Below are 23,475 nucleotides of genomic sequence, written 5' to 3' on the forward strand. Positions count from 1 at the left end.
GTGAAGTCAGTCGGAGGAGCAGCCGCCATCTACACCTCATCTGTGTTCTCCAATGGGGTTGATACTTATTTATGGACAATTTGCTTAAAAGAGTGTTTCTAACCATCTACAATCCATCTGCACTGTTAATGAAAGCTACTATTTAAAGGGATGAGTCCAAGTTTTAATGTTCTCCCCTATCCACAGGATGTGCTCCCTAGGACCCCCACCAGTGATGAGAATAGTTGTCCTATTGCTCGGCTGGTTGAGCAGGTCTCGCTGATGGGTGGCGGTAAGATAATTAGCTCTTATACACAGGAGACAATTAAACTTGAGACAACTCCTCTAGAATAGCAGGGACCCCCATGTCCTCTTTGATCCCCCCCGCACAGTAATGACGCCACAGATCACATCATTTTCATGATTTAAACCTGTTTTATTATTGAAGTTAATTACAAAAGCCGCTAACATTACAGGATATTACAGTGAAATCAGTGACCCTCCCCCACTGCCGGTGAGTGTGGAAAGGGTTAATGCCGCACCTCGGAGGGTTCGTACTGACGTGAGGATTGTGACCACGTGTGTGTGTGTGTTGTAAGATTATAGCTTTTTTTTTTTTTTAAATATAATTTATACATTTTTAGAAACATTTTATCCAAAAAAAAAAAAAACTTTCCACATTCAGTTTTCACAATGTGTGACGCATTTGCTTTACAGAGCAGTGAGCGGGGCCCTAGATATCCAGACAGCTAGAGGGCCACACCTCACATCGGTACCGCCCCTTCCCATGTGTGTAACAGCAGAGCTCCGCCTCTCAGTGCTGGGAGGGCGGGGCTCAGGGAGGAATCGTAGCACCTTCTTCTCTCTTACAAGGGATGGGGTCTTCATGTGGGGCCCCCCCAGCTGTACTGGCTGCAGGATTATCGCCATTACATAACAATATCTCCACTATAGGAAATGGAAAACCACTAGAGATCAGAGGCTGCCGACAACCAAAGATGGAGGAATGACATCGCAAAGTGGAAGACAAAGCTTCAGAAGGTGCTAAAGGGAACCTGTCAGTAGGTGTGACCAGACAGACTGCAGCCAGTATTGTCCCCGGAGAGATGTGTAATCAGACCTTTGTATATGTTGTTAGTAGCAGCAGGACTGTGATATATGGATTTATATTCCAGGATTGTAGTAGTGGGGGAGCATGTCCTCACACTGCTGTGTTCTGTGCTTCTGTCTGGGATCTGTCTAGTCCCCGGAAAGATGTGTAATCATATATAGTATATGTTGCTAGGATCCGCATATTCCAACAATGTTACAGCTGGGCTCTGTGAATTGAAGTCTGATACACAAAGGTCTGATTACACATTCCTCCAGGGATAATACCCAACACTGACTACAGAGAACACAATAGTGTGAGGACACATCCCAATGCACTTAGTAGCAGCAGGACTGTGATATTAATTTATATTCCAGGATTGTAGCTTCTCTAGGTGCACTGGGGTGTGTCCTTACACTGCTGTGCTCTCTGCAGCCAGTGTTAGGTAATGTTCCTGGGCCTTTATGTATGTTGTTAGTAGGAGCAGGACTGTGATATATATGGATTTGTATTCCAACATACATTATCACAGTCCTGCGGCTACTAGGTGCACTGGGATGTGTTGGGTATTGTTGAGAGATGTGTAAGAATTACACATTCCTCCAGGGATAATACCAAACACTGGCTGCAGTCTGTATGGTTAATATTCTCCACATTACTGAGACTGAACACTGCAAATCAAATAGCACTGGGACTATGTGAGGGCTATGGCACTTTGGGAGGAGCTAAACTAGACAGTTGGCGTTTTCGGATCTCTGATGGGCAAATGACGTGACTTTGTCCTCCAGATCTCGTTTGAGATACAATTACATGTTTCCTTCATACAATTGGGAATTTTAATAGCTGCAAGATAAAATGGTGAGAGTATGTGGGGGAAAACGGCACCTAAAATGTGCAAATCTTATCCCCATCCCCCTCTGAAATACCCCAGACAGTGACACTATTGGGTCATCTATGGTCAGGACATGTACAGGCTGAGGCGCTCCATATCTCCTGACTGTGGGGGCCACAGATCTATGAAGGGAAGAGAATTTCAATCTCGCCACAAGATGGCAGCAGAGACGTCTGCATCTCCTCTGCTTTACGTCTCAGAGGTTTTGTTGCAATGTGCTTGCGTTTGGCAGTGGAGAAAAAAATGCAATAAAAAAAAATCTAAAATAATAAAAATTATGTAAAATATCTACTGGGAAAACGAAACCTCTCTCCTTCTCCAGGACACGGTAAGAAGGATCTAAAGTGAACCGGTCCAATACAGAAGATGGAGACAAGAGAAACCGAGCTCCAGGATGTATGGGATCAAGTTATGTAAATCCTGGCCAGACTCATAAGGATGAGGTCACACTGTGCATTCTTGGTGCGTTTTTAACCCCTTATCGCCAATCGCTCCTAAGACAGCCCTGAGGTCTGATCAGGACAGTCAGTACCTGTAAGATGCCGTCTGCGACATCATCTCAAAGACAGTGTCAGTCTATGCATGTATATAGGCTGACACTGCTAATACCCTGCAATACTGGCATTATCATGAATCAGATGATTGCTTGTTCATGTCCCATGGTGGAACTAGCAAAAAAAGTAATAAGAAAAATGTTATTCATTAAAAAAGAAATTAATAAAAATGCCCATAAGCCCCATAACATATAAAGAGACACATAGGGGCACATTTACTATGGGTCCGAACGGCGCATTTTTGGCGGGTTTCACGTTTTTTTCCCCCCTTTTTTTACTGAATTGTCCCGGGTTTTTGGCGCACGCGACCGGATTGTGCCGCATCGGCGCCGGGGGCAAATCCGGGGCGTGGCCGTCGGACAACCCGCGTAATTTAAAAAGCAAATTGCGTCACAAGATCAGCACTTACATGCACCGGGAAGAAGAAGGTGAACTCCAGCGGGGGAAGAAACACATGCAGGAAATTGGACGCACGATCTTAGTGAATCGCAGCAGACCCAAATCCTCGCCAAACAACGCACGGCAGGGATCGGGACGGGTAAGTAAATGTGCAAAAAATGTGTCAAAATCATAACACAAACCCCACACATAGTATCACCGTGTCCGTATCAACCCGCACAATAAAAGTAAATAATTATTGAACCCGCACAATGAATGCCGTAACAAAATTAAGGTTAAAAACCCATCAAAAATTATGATTTTTATGTATTTAATCCCACAAAAAAATTCAATTAAAAAAACATATGTACTCCAGAATGATACTGTTGCAAAGTACTACACGTCCCGAAAAAAAACAAGCCATCAAGCAGCTTCGTAGCCAAAAAGTAAAAATGTTATGCCACTCGGAAGGCGGCGATGCAAAAATAATAGGTTTTTCTCCATATTAAGTTTTATCTTGAGAAATTTAGTGAAATGTATCTATGTATGGTATCCCATGTAATCGTATTTATTAGGCTTTATGGTGAACACCAAAAAAAAATGTCAAATCAATTACATAATTGATGCTTTTCTACTCCTCCACACCCAAAAAAAAGTTTTCAAAAATAGGAGATACCAACCCCAAAATGGTATCGCTGGAAAATACATCTCATCCAGCAAAACAAATTGCCCACACGTGGTCCGACCAACGGAAAAACTGAAATTTTACATCCTACAAAAGGGCTCGATGTCTACAGGACAAAACTGGCAGCTGCAGGTCCCTCCTTCACCTTGCTGTGCACCCACATGTGTCTCCGTGCTCAGGAGAAATCGCAGAAAAAAAAAATGTTATGATGGGTTGTCACTTTTTATATTTTGGAAATTATGGTTAAAAATATATCTCTAATATATAATCAACAAAATTGGACCATTCTAAATTTCATCGCCACTTTGTTTTAGTCTCCATGGAGATCTCGAGGGGTTAACAACTTTCTTAAAAAGCAGTTTCTACTAGTTTGAGGGCTGCAGATATGAAAATGGGTTGATATATAGGCTGGAGGGGGAAGGGTTCTAATATTAGTTTCATTAAAAATAATAATGATCCTTAAAAAAAAAGTCAATTCTAAAAATCTTGAAAATATGGAAAACCGACGTTCCGTTTGTAAGCCGCGTGACATCAAAATGAATGAAATGGACACGTAAAGAAGACATATGGGAAATGCAACATATTTAGGCAGTAAATCGATCTGCCCAAAAAACGCGATGATTTCGAATTTTGAAAATGGAAAATTTTTCAAAAAAAATCCATCAGTTTTTACATTTTTAAAAAATAAATAAGCGCAAAAAAAAAAAATCAGAAAAAATTTACCACTACAATGAAGGACGTGTGGCGAAAAAAATTATCAAAATTTGAGATAAGTGAAATTGTTCAAAAGTTATAACCACATATAGTGATGCAAATTAGAATATTTAAAAACTGGCGCTGAGCCTTAAGCTATAACCTGGCTGCATACTTAAGGGGTTAAATGCATAGAAAGCGCATACGGTTTTGTACGTTTACCCTGCGTTTGGCTGGTATGAACCTGTTTTTTCTTCATTTCTGGAAGTGTAGGCAGCTGTGAAACAGATTCAAACCGGCCAATCGCAGGGTAACCACACAAAACTCCTGCGCTGTCAGTCCGAGAACGCACCGTGTGACCGCGGCCTGAGACAGAGTCATCCGGACTCTCTCTGACTCTCCCAGGAGTCCTGTCCGCAGCGATGACACAACTTCTCTCCCTTCATGTCACCTCCTGGAGGGCCACATCCTCACAAACTGCTGCGTGGAAGCGAATACGTCACAGTTCTCAGCCACAAATGAAACATTTTTTCCAAAATACAAAAAAAATAAATTGTTACCAAATTATAAAATCCTTTTAAACATTTTGCAAAACTTAAAAAAATATAAGATAAACGCTTATTATAAGATCACATGACCTGTTTTAGGTGCGCAGGGATGAATGTGTCCAATAGGTGCGGAGAATAGGACAGAAATCCTCGCCAGGTGAAGGTATAATAAGCCTTTACCGCGCAGGATCACGCATGAGCAGCATTTCTCATGTTACAGAGGGATTTATTTGAGGATCATCTACCCTTAGGGTTGTGTTAACATGATCGTGGTGCAGCTGCAATACCAAGTATATCCACTATACAACGTATGGCGCTGTTCTTGGTAAAGTGTACAAGACTTCATCATATGAGCACTGCCCTCTCTTCATAATCAGAATCCGACCCCCGCTAATCTTATATTGATCCTCTAGGGACTGGATCCAGAAATAATAATTGAGTTTTCAGCGCTTTTACGTTTGTATCAATCTTGTATGACATCAATTCAGATTTTTAAATCCCATCCAGAGCTAATTCTGCTACTTGCTGTCAGGATTTGTTAGATGCAATACCATGAGTAAACCAGCAGGGGATGTAGTGAGGTGTGAAATCAGAGCACAGTATAAACGCAGCTCTGGTAGTGACTAGAGAGGATCATTATGAGAGAAGTGAAGTCTCCATGTAAGATGCTGATCACTCCTGATCCTGCTGTTACATGATTTGGGGGGGTGTGTGGGGCCAGTACTGGGGATCAGCTCGGGAGGAAGCGTTGTGTGTATATGGGCCGGAGGTAGATACAAGAGATAAAAGATCAGTAAAATATATAAAAAGGTAAAATCTCCTGGTGATGAGTCCGTCTCTGCACAGAGAGATCAGGGGCTCACTACAAAGTCATACAAAATACGCACGTGCGCACACATATTATACAAGTTCTCTACGAGAGCAACAAATCAGAAATCTAGTGCAAATAGAGATCTCCAAAAACCTGAATCTAAGGAGAGGGTTAGTAAACCTCCGCACGGAGTCACATCATGGTCTCCACTATGACGTGTGTGGGCTTCATGTGGCCGCCATTGGGGCAGATGGGTGCAGACCCCTCCGAGGCCTTGGCCCAGCGATTGACGTCTCTCGGGGCCGTGACCGACTTTATCCTCTGGAAACAAACAAAAAGACATCAAAGTATTAGAAAAGGCGAAGTGATAGATGGTGCAGGACAGTGACCCGGGGGTTAGATCAGCTTAGATACCTCTATCAGTGATCCTTCAGCGCGCACAATCTTATACACCACAACCAGTGGGATACACATCATGGAGGACAGCGCCAGGGCCCAGCCCAGTCCGATGGCCCAGTCTGGATACGTGTAATACTTGTTGTACGTCAGAGGGGTGTATTTGGCTAAAGAGAAGATGAAGCAGCCCTGCAAATACAATGCAATGCGGCATTAATGAGGTTATCCTGACACCAATGCCCTGCAGTGACCTGAATCACCCTGCAGGAGGCGCACTCACCACACAGAGCAGAGGAGTGATGACGCACCAGCTCCACTTCATCCATGGTCCTGGCCGGTACCCGATCATGTCCTCAATGTTGTCATATAATTTATCAGCGCCTGTGGGGGTGAAGAGCAGGGTGACATAGAGGCACCAGGATGGGTGTCAGGGTGCAGTCACCTTACATGGCAGGAGCTTACCATAAACCCAGGCTACAGCAATACATTCAAAGAATGCAACCCACAGGAGGCAGACACCGCTCGCTGCATAGTAGTCAAAAAGCTGGAAAACGTACATGCCGCCCTGTGAGGGACGAGAGAGAGGGGTCACCAGAATACATCAGAGCCTTACATGTCAGACCACCCCTTTAAGAAGCGCACAGATATATGGGTTCCTACAAATGGTGGGTGTCATCAACTGGAATCACTTTAACGAGAGAGGAAAATGCTAGCAAACAAGTCAAAGATGTCGCCTCGGGCCGCCTGGTACCGGGATGGTAAATTAGGAGACGGAGACCCATATGGACGCTGCCAGGGACTCCTTTAAATATTAAGATTCTGGGCTTTATCCGTTTCCCCCCATTCTGATTCCTCTCCCCCAACTCCTGAATGGGGGAGGGAAAAGGACCCCTAAATATATGACTAATAGCACCCATCCAGGGCTGAGCTCATGACTATGGGGGTCCTGGCGACTTACCTCTGTGACCATAGTTAACCCCAGAAGATAGCTGAGGAAACACATGATAGCGATGAAGATCTCTCGCCTGTAACCCTTCCGTAGGAAGGACGGGTACAGATCAACTAATGATGTGATCTGTCCTTCAACTTCAACAAACTGCACGAGAGAAGAGGAGAAGAGACTGAGGGTCATCACCACATTACATGGCCCCAGGGTGTATCTAAGCCCACTCTGCTTAACTGCTGTATCTAAGTCTACCATGTGTGATAGGCCGTCTTAGCAGAAAGTATCAAAGCCTATCATGTGTGCCGCGTGCAGTGTGCTCTAGGTGTAGTGTCCTGTGTAGTGTGCAGGGGGCGCCAGATTCAGGATTTTTGGCGCACGTTCTTCATGAATCTGGTGCCCCCTGCACTGCTCTAATAAAGGGCACCACTTTTTTTGGTGCATCTTTAACATGGGGCGTGCGACACACTTCTTTCGGACCCCCTTCAGTGCAGAAATTTGTGCCGTGTGAAGAATAGCGCAGCAGCACCACAAAAGGGTCACGTGCGACACATATGTGGACACTTCTTAAATACCTGTGCAGGCAGTTTACACCTAAAAGAACGTGGAAAGTCCTTAGTAAATGAGCCCCAATGTGTAAGAGGCCACTTACCTGGCTATCCAGTCCAAGCAGCAGAAGCATTATAAAGAAGAGGATGGCCCAGAAGGTGGGCAGAGGCATCATGGAGACGGCTTTGGGGTACGCGATGAACGCCAAGCCAGGACCTAAAAGAATAAGAGAAGGGGAAGGGGTGGGAGAGAAGACACTCAATGTAAGTCTGTACAAGATGGCGGACGCGGCGCTCTGCCTGTATCATGACCGAGCCAGGCAGGACTACAAATCCCAGCATGCACTGGGGCTATTCCTGCCTGATGTGACATTTCCTCTCACCCCTAACTCTTCAGGCTGTGTCCCACCTCCAGCAATTCTAGGACGACTCTCCCAGAGCCGCTTCCATGACAATACCAGACCATGTGTCGCCCCCCTGTGGTGACTGGGAGGCAATGAAAGGCTATGCTGTCACACTATCTGCTGCTATGACCAACATGCAAATTATGTGATACATGTGAACAATACAGCAAGGACCCGGAAGCGGCTGCTCTGGATGTGATTGGAGTAGAAGATACAATGTAACAATAAAAGGACACAACATTGTACGTATCACACATCACAATATCAGGTGCCAGGAGTACAAACCATCCATGAAGACGTTACACTCTATGCAGTTGACTTTTGGCAACTTTTGGGGGTCACGTCTCCTCCCTTAGAAGTTTAAGAACCTGGTGGCACATACAGGGAGGGGGTGGCCACCCCTCGCACCCCTGCTCTGGTATATATGAAGGCTCATGCTGGATGCAGCGATATCCGCACCGTCCTCCATCCGCAGGATCCCAAATATTAATGAATGGCACCAAGATGTCTCCAGGGGGTGGTGGCGGCACTGCACCATTACAGATGGTTAGCTCTTGGGTCCAGACAAAGCTGGGGGGACCCGGAGTATTGTGGCGTTAGGTATCCGTCAGTGCAGAGGAAGAAGAGTCGGCACAAGATCAGGTCCCGCTTCCTTCCTCTGTGCTGCAGGGAGGGCTACAGCGCTCCCCCAGAGTACTATAAACCCCCCGAGAGCTGTATAGGGGTCTTCTCTCCTGTACCAGGGGTGTTTATCTGTACCCCAATAACAGATGCGATACCGATACTCGTCCTGGGATCGGTGCAGTATATAAGTGGACGCGCGCAAATTTGGGGAATGATTTGTGTTTTGCTTCGCATGAATGGTAGGGAAGGGGTTCGGTCACTCTCCAGCTGTCGGTGACAGCCCTCACCGTGTCGTGGTCATACAGTACCTGACTCCGCCACATCTGCAATGTCCACCCCTTGCTCTTGTGCCATGAAGCCCAGGACGGAAAAAATTGCGAAGCCAGACACAAAACTGGTACCGCTGTTGAGGCATCCCAGCAGCAAACAGTCCCTATGTCACACACATGTCACGGAGCAGTGTTAATGACCAACAGCAAATCCCGCAGCCCCCCTCCCCCTCGCAGCCCTGACTTGCCTATAACAGTTGTACTTGTACTTGTTGTAACTCCCCAGGGACGTCATGGCTCCCAGACAGATGGCGTAAGAAAAGAAGATCTGGGTGCCAGCATCAATCCACACCTTATGGGGAGAGAAGACGGACAGTCACAGGCAAGTCACTGCCGGCGCCCCCATGACTTGTACCCCCCCTCGAGTTCCAGCAGCGGCTCCGAGACCAGGGATGAACTGAATGTATGTGACATCCTCAAGAGCAGAGAGTCGCTGCTGGAGCCCAGAGGGGCCAATACAAGAGACCTAGAGGATCAAGGTTTTTTTTTTTAACCTGAACCATGGGCAGTGCCAGTATCACCACTTCCCGTATGGCTGCATTATCTTCATGGGGATCATACTAACAGATACCCGGTGCACTCACCTGAGGGTCGGCTAGGCGCTCAATGTCTGGGTAAAGATAAAATTTGATCCCTTCAGCAGCTCCTGGAAGGGTGACCCCACGGATCAGTAACACAAGAAGCATGATGAACGGGAACGTAGCCGTGAAATACACCACCTGTGGGGGCACAAAACATGGTCAGGGGGTGACTGCGGATAGCCGTGCCACGTGGTCGGGGAGTGACTGTGGGATAGCTGTGCCACGTGGTCAGGGGGTGACTGCGGATAGCCGTGCCACGTGGTCAGGGGGTGACTGCGGATAGCCGTGCCACGTGGTCGGGGGGTGACTGTGGGATAGCCGTGCCACGTGGTCGGGGGGTGACTGTGGGATAGCCGTGCCACGTGGTCAGGGGGTGACTGTGGGATAGCCGTGCCACGTGGTCAGGGGGTGACTGTGGATAGCCGTGCCACGTGGTCGGGGAGTGACTGTGGGATAGCTGTGCCACGTGGTCAGGGGGTGACTGCGGATAGCCGTGCCACGTGGTCAGGGGGTGACTGCGGATAGCCGTGCCACGTGGTCGGGGGGTGACTGTGGGATAGCTGTGCCACGTGGTCGGGGGGTGACTGTGGGATAGCTGTGCCACGTGGTCAGGGGGTGACTGCGGATAGCCGTGCCACGTGGTCGGGGAGTGACTGTGGGATAGCTGTGCCATGTGGTCGGGGAGTGACTGTGGGATAGCTGTGCCATGTGGTCGGGGAGTGACTGTGGGATAGCTGTGCCACGTGGTCAGGGGGTGACTGCGGGATAGCTGTGACATGTGGTCAGGGGGTGACTGCGGATAGCTGTGACATGTGGTCAGGGGGTGACTGCGGGATAGCTGTGACATGTGGTCAGGGTGTGACTGCGGATAGCTGTGACATGTGGTCAGGGTGTGACTGCGGATAGCTGTGACATGTGGTCAGGGTGTGACTGCGGATAGCTGTGACATGTGGTCAGGGTGTGACTGTGGGATAGCTGTGCCACGTGGTCAGGGGGTGACTGCGGGATAGCTGTGACATGTGGTCGGGGTGGGGGGGTTGACTGCGGCTAGCTACAGCACCTGGGGTGGCGTCAGTCTCTGTGGGTTAATAGCGATACGTCTGACATGTCACACATGCAACGTTCAGTTAGTGAGACCCCAATGACCCCGGCGCCATCTTCTTTCTTACCTTCCCCGTGGAGCGAACACCTTTCCAAATACAGAAAAAACAGATGACCCAAGTGAGCAGGAGGCACAGCGCCAGGTCCCACTTCACTACACCCACATCATCAATTCCCTTTGATAAGCTAAGAACTTTATACCTACAGAAGGAGAGACAAGAACATACAAAAATACATTATAGAACCTCCTGTGCGGGACGTTACCCCCTTCCATGAGCCCAGACTGGACCCTCTATGACCCCGATATCAGACAGGTCCCTAGCGATGGTATCCTGCACGTGCAGTACCCGGAGTGGACAGCAGGGGTCAGCGCAGGATTGTCAGGCGGCCATGATACCGAAGCCTAATGCTGACACTCGTCGCCCTCATTACCGCTCCGGCCATTAATCAGATTTTGGATTTACTTTTGCAGCTTCCCTTTTGGCAGGACGCCCCCAGTAATCTCCTGGAATGTCTGGCAGAGACCCCCACAAGTCACCCATCAAGCGATGATGACCCCTTTCACCAGAGAGACTACAGATCTCGCAGAGCTGGGTGCCCATTGTTAGATTGTCATAACAACGGGCACCCAGCTCTGCCACATCTGTAGTCTCTCTGGTGATTGGGGTCATCACCGTCTTTCCCCAAAATTCTGATAGCAAGACATAACAAGAGAGATGTGCATACTCCGGAGTCTGGGAAAGCTGGGTGCGACCTGTGGCAGCCATATTGGTCCTACCCAGCTTTCCCAACTGCATCCAGCTTATCCTCCCTTCATCCTGCTGTTAGCCCGGAGGACAGATGCTGCGGTGACGTCAGGGGCGGCCATAACCTCGTCTCTTCTGACCCCCATTTCCTGAACATCTGCGGGTCCTGAGAGAGTTCTGTCTGTGCGACCGCAGAGTAAACACAGCGGAAAGAAACCGAACGTCTCGTACAAGTAACGCGGCGTCTGTCCGATATCTATTCTGTATCAATATGGAAACCATCAGCAAGCAGATTAACCGCTGTTAGTAGCTGCAGAGCTATGAATATATGGAATTGTAGCTTCTCGAAGTGTACTGGGGGCGTGTCCTCACACTGCTGTGCTCTCTGCACTTATCCTTCCCGCTACTCCCAGTTACAGCTGCAGTATTCGACAAAAAGCCCAATTACCAAGATCAGAGGAGCTGTGGAAAAGTTCAATGCAAACGGCACAGAGCACAGCAGTGTGAGGACACATCCCCAGTAGGATCCTGGACTATAAATCCATATATCACAGTCCTGCTGCTCCTTACACCATACACAGAGGTCTGATTACACATCTCTGCAGGGACAATACTCAACGCTGGCTGCAGACAGCACAGAGCACAGCAGTGTGAGGACACGCCCCTAGTACAATCCTGGAATATAAATCCATATTTCACAGTCCTGCTGCTACTAACACTATTCCAGATCCACATCACATTAGAGCACAGGGATCCTGGAATGTGATTGGTTGCTCCGGGTAACACGTTTCCCCCAGATGACTCTCCCATCACGTTCCTCAGTCACTTTCAAAGTTGCAGCAAAACAATAGGGATTAGAACATGAAAGGTTCCAGGATCTATTTTGGATGTAGAGAATTTGTCTCGTGGGGCCCCGGGCAGAGCGACGCCACCGGTTATAAATACCCATATACAAGGAACGGTCGACGCCAGAGGAGAGAGGGGAAAGAAATTTCAGGTGCCTTTCCTAGACTTATGAACGGTCTGGAGGCATCGGTCACCCAGCTTTCCCAGGATAAGATGTAATTACAGGAAGGGTCACCAGCCTCCGGAATCCGATTATACAGCCACATGTTCTTATTAGGTCTGTTCCTAAGAAAGCTGGGTGACACCCTATATGGTATTTAATTGGTTTCCAATGGAGTTTAAGGGTAATTTACTCTGTGCTGGAGCACAAGTGAGATTACATCAAGCAGATGGAGGGAGGAAGTGCTAAGGGAGTGGGGGAGACAGTGTAACAGTCTATGAAGCTGAAGCACAGAGGAGCCCTTCTGGTTTGTTAGCATAATTATAAACTTTGATTTTAGAAGGGAGGAGGACATGGATAACGAATATAAGAAGATACCACAGTCCCGGTGCCCGGATCTATGAGTAATGTCCCTGGTTTATCAGGATGGGTCTTGAGGTAGATTTCCTTTAAAGGGGTTTTCCAGGCTCCTTTACTACCGTTGACCTACTGTTAGCACCCGTACAGTGGGGATAGTACGACGCTGTCACGGCTGCACTGAGCCGGTCCGAGGGGTTTCCAGGTGTCGCACCCCCACAGATCAACTCAATCAACAATCCTATAGACCTTACTCTTGGAAAGCTGGGTGACAACTGCAGACACCAAAGTACTAGTCACAAAGCTTTCCCAGGATTCTGAGCAGCAAATCTTCTAACACCCACGTTACTAGTCATTTCCCAATTGTCTCTGCATGTAGGAAAGCTGGGTGACCGCTCATCATTAGGATACAATTGTATCTGCTGAAAGTTTCCTGGGAGTATCTGGGAGTCCACTCTGACTCCACTGGGCACCGGACACGTCCTACGCAGGCGCCAAGCTGGCACGTAGTCTGTTTGCCAAAGCCAAGATGGTCGAGCGCCAAAGTCTGCAGTCAATGATTAACGGTGAGGACAAATAGCGCTGTCACTACATGGATACACGGGGGGTGGGGGAAAGTCCCAGGGGGGTAGGACACCTCTTATCAGATTTACTGTAAATGAACGTGTTATGGGGAGCGGCCGGAGCTTTACTGGATACTGACCAAAAAATACGGAAAACTTCTCAGAATTGGACGACTGCTGAAAGACGTAAACATAAGGGGCAGACAACCTCACGGGGGACCAGAATTATCTCCAAATTATCTCCGTCACCAATATTTCCCAGACTTGTCATCACAGCTGCCACATTATTATATATAACTTAGCGGATCTGCCATTCAGGGGTGTAGAAAAGCTGCATCCGTGAGCCCAGCTCCTGCTTACCAAAGAGGTCTGTGACTCTGGGGGTTTAGAGGGGCTATTCCCAAGTTTGCACAGTATTCTGGAGGTCTGACCCCTGTGACCCCCATCAGTCATGAAAACGAGGGTCCTGTTCCTATTATTTGGGGGGATAGGAGGGTGGAGCACATGTCCTGCCCCTCTATGTAATGTCTATGCAGATGCCCAATCAACAAGAGAGAATGAGACCCTCCATTGTCACGATCAGTCCCAGGGGCCAGACCCCCACCTAAGAGATGGTTATCCCCTTCCCTGCCGATAGGAGATAGCCACCAAACCTGGGGCCACACCTTTACCTTCTTGGAGGGCTACAAGAAGGCACCCACCTGCAACATGATCACCGGGTGCTGCTGGTTTACAGCACCCACATCAAACTGACCTGATACCTACCCAAAGGATTGATAAGAAAAAATTAAAATTCCCATAATACCCCAGAAGGTAGCCATTGTTTTTTACTTTTTTGAATCCCCCATAGTTGTATGAGGGCTTGTTTTTTGCAGGACGTGTTGTGTCTTCTAATGTCTCCGTTTAATATTCTAGATAACATATTTGTGGAGTACAAAAAGTAAACTGCAGCGAGTCATGTGACCAGGATTACACAGCCCCCTCTACAGGCAGCGCTTGTACTTACTCCCAGAACTCGGTCACCGGGGAGGTGAAGTTGGTGGAGTTGAGGGACATCCACATGGTCCAGTTCTTCCGCATTGTGTCCTCCACACAGTTTGGGGTGTTCCACGCCTGGTGGCACAGGGCCCACGGCAGCTGACTCTGGAAAGACTGGAACAAGTAGTAGACCCCCCAAGCCAGGATAACAATGTAATAGACATTGAGGAGAGACACGATGACGATGGAGGCATAGCCGATCCCTGCAGCAGGAGACACAAAGAGATGTCTATAATGTGACTGGCGACAAACAGCGAGATTACCCTGCGATACATTGTATACAGCGGCCAGAGCCCCCCTCCCCCCTCCCCCCACCCCACAGGATCGCTGGGCACACAGTAACCACACGTACCCTGCCACATAATAGACTATTGTTACCCTACAGAATAGCGGGACCTAACCAGACACCCACATGGTTACAGCGCAAGTGACACCCAACAGTGACTGTGCAAGAAGAAGTGTCACAGGGAAGGAATGCTGGGCACAAGCCAAAATATTAACCCTTAATATACATGAACACACCGGTATACACACACACACACACATATGTGTATACATTCACCGGTATACACACACACACGTGTATACATTCACCGGTATACACACACACACACACACACACACACACACACGTATACATTCACCGGTATACACACATATACACACACCAGTATACACGCCTATACACATTCACCGGTATACACACACCAGTATACACGCCTATACACATTCACCGGTATACACACATATACACACACCAGTATACACGCCTATACACATTCACCGGTATACACACATATACACACACCAGTATACACATTCACCGGTATACACACATATACAAATGGGATACATGTGGAAATCCTATACAAATATGCAAAGATACAAGTACATCCTCATATGCAGCACAGTTTAGTATGTATCTGTAGATGGAAGTGTCTACTAAATCTTCTTCAATTCTGCGGGGTACCGCTTTGACTCCAAAAAAATGCATATGTGATCGGGCCATGGTGCTCCCTGTGCACTTTAAGTCAACGTGGTATGTGTGACCGCACCCTTACCCAGAACCATCAGAAGGGGATGCAAATCCCTTATTCTCAGGTTCAAGTACCGTTACCCTATAAAAAAAAAAACCTCTTTCTCCTATTACCCTGATTGAGACCTCCTGCGGACGCGGGATGAGCTCAGAATAACTCCTGGCACAGACCCTGGAGCTGTAATATTACTGCATTTATAGGCCCAGTGCTCCCTGCCAGGCACATCACCGAGATAATGACTGCCGAACCCCAATATCCTGGAGGCTTCTCATAACTCAACGGAGAAGAGTCTCTGCCTCCCCCAAGGGTCCCTGTACCCACCCCCAAGTGTCAGAATATCACTGCCCTGCCTCCCCCCCCCCCCCCCCCAAGTGTCAGCATGTCCCTGTCCTGTCCCCCAAAGTGTCAGCATGTCCCTGTCCTGTCCCCCAAAGTGTCAGCATGTCCCTGTCCTGTCCCCCAAAGTGTCAGCGTGTCCCTTTCCTGCCCCCAAAGTGTCAGCGTGTCCCTTTCCTGCCCCCAAAGTGTCAGCGTGTCCCTGTCCTGCCCCCAAGTGTCAGCGTGTCCCTGTCCTGTCCCCCTCAAGTGTCAGCGTGTCCCTGTCCTGTCCCCCTCAAGTGTCAGCGTGTCCCTGTCCTGTCCCCCTCAAGTGTCAGCCTGTCCCTGTCCTGTCCCCCCAAGTGTCAGCCTGTCCCTGTACTGTCCCCCCAAGTGTCAGCGTGTCCCTGTCCTGTCCCCCCATATGTCAGCGTGTCCCTGTCCTGTCCCCCCATATGTCAGCGTGTCCCCGTCCTGTCCCCCCAAGTGTCAGCGTGTCCCCGTCCTGTCCCCCCAAGTGTCAGCGTGTCCATGTACCGGCCCCCAACCCCCAAGCGTCGGCATATCACTGAGTTGCAATGTCATGTCCCCTGAAATGTCATTTTGTCACTGCCAGGGAGTGAGGCTCAGGTGTTACCTGTAAAGATTGGGCAGATTTTCTCCCAGCAGGTGATCCCACCTTCCGATGTAAACTGTCCCAAAACGACCTCCAGGAAAAACACAGGTAAACCTCCCCCAAACAAGAAGATGAAATACGGGATTAAAAAGGCACCTGGAAAATGGGTAAAAAGAAGTAAAAATTAGACACCTTTAACTCCTTTTGCACTGGAAGGCAATAAATACGAAAAATACAAAATATCTGAGATTTCCTATGTAACAGATTCTATGCTATGAAAGTTATGATAATGCAGGCAGTGTTGACATGGGGACGCAGGCAAAAATCTCTTATGAACGCAGGTGCAGGTGCAGAGCTCCTTACAGCAGCATCACAGGCTATCTGCCTTTGGTTCCCAAGATTTATGCTTGCTGTCAATGAATAGGAACATACATGTGATAAAAACCTATTGATTGTGATGCAGTCTTGCCCTGCCCTGATACACTGTAACAAAAGGCCTAGTCTCTCTCTGAGAAGCGATGTGCGCCGCTCACCTCCGCCGTTCTTATAGCAGAGGTACGGGAAGCGCCAGACGTTGCCGAGACCAATGAAGCCACCGGCCACCGACAGCAGGAAGTCGATCTTACTGGCCCACTTCTCCCGCTGCGGGGGCTTCCCGTCCGCCTCATCCTCAGGACGTGTCCCTGGACTCTTGCCTGGAAACGGCTTCATGATATCTTTGTGAAAGTCCTTCAAATACTGTAGCTTTTCCTTGTTGGACATCTTTGTACCTGAGGGAGAGGAGAAGGGACAGGACTGAGATACAAGCGAAGCACAAACCCTAAATGTGTGACCCGAACTGTGCAACCTGACAAATGTCTCAGGAAACCAACTAAATTTTCATTGCAGCTCTGGATGTGACTGGAGTATAAGATATAATATATTACTTTAAACTGAATTCTAAAAAACTATTCACACCTGAATAGTGATGATCGCATGGACAGATCGAGAGGATGGAGACACATGGGTGGGTGCTTACGGGTGCTATTCATTGCACATGTGCTGCCGGAGACGTGTAATGGTGGGCACAACACTAATACTTACCCTTTTACCGCAGAAGTTGCATGGCAGATCCATGTAAACTGAATGTGAAGATAAAGTAACCGTCATTAGTACAGAGGATGCGACCTGGTATCTTCTCATGCCCCAACATCCCCCTCACATCGGATTTTGGACACGTCTGCAAAAATACGTCCCATCGTTTGGGAACTTTTTTCTATCGCAGTGTAAAAGCCCCTGGCGAGGGGACATCTGCTCCTGTGTGAGTCACCCCCAGTGTGTGACATGGTAACCCAAGGAGTACGTGCCCTCAGTGCCCAGATAATGCCACAGGGAACAGAATGCAGAGAATTTTCCAAGCAACTTTAACTCTTTCTCTGCCTTCATCTATCAAAGTTTTTCACTTGTTTTATCCTCATTGGGCTTAGAAAGAAATGTGTCAGAACAGGTGTCAGGTCCATTCCTTCACTTATCTTGGAAGCTAAATATCCTGGACCCCAGATGGATTTGTTACCTGCACCGATACACGACAGGGGGAGGATTGCATGAAAATACATATGGATGGTAATACAGGTCACCCGTCAGACCCTCCAGCAACAGCCTGCTGCAGCCCCAGCCCTGAGGTGTAACACAGTATATGTCACACGTTTCCTGCAGCGTTCCCCTTTAATGGCGGAGTATTCCGTGCGGCGGTTTCGCACCTGTATCTTCCCATCCCACGAGATACAATTATCCTTTATTGATGTTGCTACAGCACGCAAATAATCAGACAGCAAAAGAAATGTTCCTTAATTATAATTACAAGCGGCAATAAGGGAAGCGCTAGCAGATCAGCCTCCGACCTTAACCCTTCCACAGCCAGAGGGAATAGACTGAGGCCTGGTATCAGAGCAGGTGTCGCAATATGTATAAGGCCGCGGTCACACGTTCCGCTAGCAGTCCGTTAATAACGCGACACTAGCGCACAGGGGGCGGTCCTCAGCCCGGACACAAGTGCGTTCGGGCCGAGGACTGCCCCCTGTGCGCTAGCGTCACGTTATGAACGGACTGCTAGCGGAACGTGTGACCCCGGCCTAACAGAACACAACAGTAGATGATCTGCAGACTTTAACTCTTTAACGCTCACTGACGGAGCTATTGAGGATGTATGAAGAGGACACCCATCGCTAACACCTGAGGTCAGTGCTTAGTTGCTGCTGGCAAAGAAATGCCGCCGGCGCTTGGGCGCCACTATCTTGGTTGAGATCGCCACTCCCCGTGATGATAAGGGAGCAGCAATTGGCTGCAATGACAACCTCTTCGCCAGAGAGGTTGCATGGTTTCTGAAGATTCGTTACAATGAGCCAGTGGGGGTCTACCTACTGATATGTCTGCCAACACCTCTGGATACAGGTTAGGTGGCTCAGAGAGAATTAAGGTTTATGTCGCCAGTGGTGGGTGGTTACATGAAGGACCAAAAGCGGCTACAAGATCCTGGTCCCTCTAAATGACAGCAGGTGACAGGGCGATCAGATAAAACATAAAAATTTACAACTTCCTCTATATCTACATGTCATCATCTGTCTGTAATAAGGAAGAAGTCCATGAGGGTGCGGCCACGCGCTGCGCTTTAAGATGCGTTTTTAAGCTTGAATCTGTTTTTATTCATTCCTGGAAACGTAAGCAGTTGTGTTAACAATTTTCACAGCTACTTACACTTCCAGAAATTTAGAAAATGGATTCAAAAAGCCAAAACGCATGATAATAGCCAAAATGCATGCGCTTTGCAATGCATTTAAAAACGCATCAAAACGCACCACGTGACCGCACCCTGAGACAGTGAAATCTGCCGCATCTGAGTATTTCATGTGGACATGACCTTAAAGATTAAACCCAGAGACCTCTGATGTGGTCACTGACACCATTGACAGGTGGGATGTCATAGAGCAGAGCTGCAGTATAAATCATGGAGGGGCACAGCTTGGACAGAGTCACTTTCTATTCCCCACATGCCTCTATTCACACTAGCAAGCGTACGACCAAAATGTGCTGCCATAGCAAGAAGCAGGACAGCTTTCTGTCAAATTATCATTCAATTCCATGGTACTATAACAAGTATAAAACCACCAGGTATAAACCAATCAGCCCACTGCTTGCAATTATTATCCTGCTCTGAAATAATAAAGGCTTCATCCTGATTGGTTGCTTTGACCTTCACATGTTTCGTTATCATCACTCTGGCGAATATAAAATGGACCTCGTATCAACCAATGAGATCATTCCTCTCATTCCTACACAGGGCAAATGAAAATGAAAGCTGGAATCTAATAGGTTGCCATGGGTGACAGACTTTTCAGGCCTGAGGCCTAGTCTGCCTAATAGACAGCAATGGCCACAGCTTTATTTATAATAAATGTCATCACATACAAAAGGCCTGAACATGTTCCCAAAAAGTCCCTGGCAACCTCACAGTCTGGTCCCTATCGTCTCCTAAAGTCACATATAATCACTGTTAACGATTTATTTAAATAATCATATAATTGTAACCTCTCATGGAAATTTCCAGCCCGCACGTAGACAGGCGACACAATAACCACTTCCCCTTTCAGTATAAATTACATGAGATTTTCTATTTTTTATTTTGACAGAAACAAAACTCCTTGTTGGAGGAAGTAACCTCTGAGGTGAAACAGGAGAGCACGGCCGTCCATGGCGGCAACTGCACTTAAAGGAGCCGACTATTAAAGACTACTCATCACCTTTAAGATTTTAAAGACTTTGGCAATTTTCTAATAGACCTTGAATTTCAATTATTCACTTTTTTCACAATCTCTGCTTGCTTGCAGTGAATGGCACTGACTATTCTTGTTCATATCTACAGTAGAAAAGCTTTGAACTGTAGCATGTTTTTATTTACTGACAGCAAGCAGAGATCCTACAACCGGTATATCATAATATCTTTCCATTTCACAATGATGAAGCAGGATACAGCATGAACAGAGATGATGATGCTGCTGCGGCGGCTGTGGCGATGGAATGAGCTATTTCTGTGTGGGAGCCATGATTCAAAATGGCATAAATGAGTGGGAGCGCACACTGGTTTCCATGACAACAGATGCTGTGGTCGCACCCATCGTCACAATATATAGAGATATAAAACGTAACGCTAAAAACTGAGAAGAAAATGACGAGCGAGGATAAATGATGGGATGAGGAGCGGCCATTACAGCACTTCCTTATGTCAGGAGGGAAACATCTCTTATTTTATCACACGTTTGGACTGTATAGGCCTTGACCGAAATCAAGACACTAGAAACACGTATCGAAGCATCTCAACTTTTTAATGACCAATTATGATGCACCTCCAACCGTGGAGGAAGGTGGGGGGGACACGTACAAAATGGCATCCAGACACCATTTTCCACTGGATGCAAACACCTGGTGGTGCAAATCTATAACGGCGGCCATGTATCCTGGCGGATCAATAAGGGGATCTCATGACTGTCAACTTTTTTATACATGGTGGGGCAAAGCAGAACAGAGCGTAGGGTTAAACTGTGCAGAAGACTGCGACCAAATGGCGAGCGCGGAGATACAGGATCCAGTGTGTGGCACTACAGGCTCGCTATGAGGAGCAGACACTATGCCCACTGAGTACAAGAGATGTGATACTGGTACAATGCTGGGGACAAAGTACAACACATTCCTTGTATGTGGGGGACCATGACACTCCTCTAATGATGAGTGCAGCTACAACTACTCTGGAAACTTCCACTACAGAGAGATGTAGCAGAGCTCTGCGCGTTTCGCGATGCACTGGTCTTAATTGAATTGATGGGATGTTATTGAAACACCTACAGGAATTTTGTGCACCACTCCAGCTGTATCTATACAAGCATCTGCTAAAATTATCTACAACAACCAAATCAAGACCTCAGCCGTGCAGCAACATGTAAAATAAAATGGCCATGTACTGTGCCATCATTCATGGGCAGAGACAATTATCCACCCAGATACGAAACTACAAATCTCACCACAAACAAACAATCTAGTAGTCCCTCAGCTACTGGGACACACGGCTGCCCCCTTGTTATCTTTAGGTTGTGCCCGTCCTGGGTGCTGGATAGGTAAGATGGGCATCTGTGCCAGGAGTGCAGGGGGTCGCCATGGTTTGCGTTATCTAGGAATGAGGGCAGCAGGTTATCCCCGGTTACTAGAACATTTACATTGTGGAGGATGAAGGAACATGTTATACATATACATAACACTGAGACACAGAGAGTATTTACAGGAATGAGGGTATTCTGGTAATTCTCTATAGTCAGTCTGTATGAAAAGTACTATAGAATTACGGTTTCTCCTGTCTGTGGCTTGATGTGTACAGTAGGTTCCACATGTGGGGTGATGGGTGCAGTATGTACCACATGTGGGGTGATGGGTGCAGTAGGTACCACATGTGGGGTGATGGGTGCAGTAGGTACCACATGTCAAGTGATGGGCGCAGTAGGTACCACATGTCGGGTGATGGCTGCAGTAGGTACCACATGTGGGGTGATGGGTACAGTAGGTTCCACATGTGGAGTGATGGGTACAGTAGGTACCACCCCTGGGGGTGATGGGTGCAGTAGGTACCACCCCTGGGGGTGATGGGTGCAATAGGTACCACATGTGGGGTGATGGGTGCAGTAGGTACCACATGTGGGGTGATGGGTGCAGTAGGTACCACATGTGGGGTGATGGGTGCAGTAGGTACCACATGTGGGGTGATGAGCGCCGTGGCTCCTGTATATATTGGATGCTGGGCGCAGTAGCTCCTGTATATATTGGATGTTGGGTACAGTAGCTCCTGTATATATTGGATGTTGGGCGCAGTAGCTCCTGTATATATTGGATGTTGGGTGCAGTAGCTCCTGTATATATTGGATGTTGGGCGCAGTAGCTCCTGTATATATTGGATGTTGGGCGCAGTAGCTCCTGTATATATTGGATGTTGGGTGCAGTAGCTCCTGTATATATTGGATGTTGGGTGCAGTAGCTCCTGTATATATTGGATGTTGGATGCTGTAGCTCCTGTATATACTGGATGTTGGGTGCTGTAGCTCCTGTATATATTGGATGTTGGATGCTGTAGCTCCTGTATATACTGGATGTTGGGTGCTGTAGCTCCTGTATATACTGGATGTTGGGTGCTGTAGCTCCTGTATATACTGGATGTTGGGCGCAGTAGCTCCTGTATATATTGGATGTTGGGTGCAGTAGCTCCTGTATATATTGGATGTTGGATGCTGTAGCTCCTGTATATACTGGATGTTGGGTGCTGTAGCTCCTGTATATACTGGATGTTGGGTGCAGTAGCTCCTGTATATACTGGATGTTGGGTGCAGTAGCTCCTGTATATATTGGATGTTGGGCGCAGTAGCTCCTGTATATACTGGATGTTGTGCGCAGTAGCTCCTGTATATACTGGATGTTGGGTGCTGTAGCTCCTGTATATAATGGATGTTGGGTGCTGTAGCTCCTGTATATACTGGATGTTGGGTGCTGTAGCTCCTGTATATATTGGATGTTGGGTGCAGTAGCTCCTGTATATACTGGATGTTGGGTGCAGTAGCTCCTGTATATATTGGATGTTGGGTGCAGTAGCTCCTGTATATATTGGATGTTGGGTGCAGTAGCTCCTGTATATATTGGATGTTGGGCGCAGTAGCTCCTGTATATACTGGATGTTGGGTGCAGTAGCTCCTGTATATATTGGATGTTGGGTGTTGTAGCTCCTGTATGCATGTCTATGGGGATACACAGGCTCAGCATCCCCCTCTCCTCTCACCTGGGGTTCCCGTGCTCCGGCTCCAGGCTCGCGGCTCGCTGCTCTCTGCTCAGTGCTCAGTGCTCAGTGCTCGCTGCTCGGAGGCTCCGGGTTCCCGGGGACTGGTGACAGCATCAGCCTCATGGTGGAAAATCACCGGCTCCTCCGCTTACACGGCTAGGGAGGGGGCGGAGCATGTCTGTGGTGGGCGGGGTTAAGCTGTAAAAAGGGGAGTGGCGAGATGGAGAGAAACAGAGGAGGAACCACGTGCGGAGGAAAACAAAAACCATTCAGAATATGGACAGATACAGAGATGTAACCTACAGGTACATAGATATAAGACACACAGGGGCATAGATATAACATACAGATACAGAGATAACACAAATACACATAGATATAACATACAGATACA

At 47.8% G+C, this 23,475-nt stretch overlaps 1 protein-coding gene across 1 annotated transcript; it reads right to left on the reverse strand.

Moving 5' to 3' along the window:
- Nucleotides 1–394: 394 nt before the first annotated feature.
- SLC6A6 (solute carrier family 6 member 6) lies at nt 395–23,251 on the reverse strand. Its single transcript, XM_072127449.1, has 14 exons — nt 23,082–23,251; nt 16,771–17,007; nt 16,259–16,393; nt 14,235–14,469; nt 10,625–10,757; nt 9,459–9,593; nt 9,063–9,166; nt 8,854–8,978; nt 7,622–7,734; nt 6,985–7,122; nt 6,489–6,591; nt 6,307–6,407; nt 6,045–6,215; nt 395–5,951 (listed from the first exon to the last, which is right to left on the reverse strand). The coding sequence occupies exons 2-14, from the start codon at nt 16,997–16,999 to the stop codon at nt 5,823–5,825; spliced, it is 1,851 nt and encodes a 616-aa protein (XP_071983550.1). The 5' UTR covers nt 17,000–17,007; nt 23,082–23,251; the 3' UTR covers nt 395–5,822.
- Nucleotides 23,252–23,475: the final 224 nt, after the last annotated feature.

The sequence above is a fragment of the Engystomops pustulosus genome, chromosome 10 (genome assembly GCF_040894005.1).
Source record: "Engystomops pustulosus chromosome 10, aEngPut4.maternal, whole genome shotgun sequence".
In the NCBI taxonomy this organism is placed as follows: Eukaryota; Metazoa; Chordata; class Amphibia; order Anura; family Leptodactylidae; genus Engystomops; species Engystomops pustulosus.

Bases quoted from the DNA above. Each gene is read 5' to 3' on its own strand.
- SLC6A6 (XM_072127449.1), bottom strand. From the start codon at position 16,999: ATGTCCAACAAGGAAAAGCTACAGTATTTGAAGGACTTTCACAAAGAT. The intron at 9,594-10,624 runs GTAAGAAAGAAG...GTGCCCCCACAG, and splicing joins GTGTTCGCTCCACGGGGAAG to GTGGTGTATTTCACGGCTAC. The intron at 5,952-6,044 runs GTATCTAAGCTG...GTTTGTTTCCAG, and splicing joins CTGAAGGATCACTGATAGAG to AGGATAAAGTCGGTCACGGC.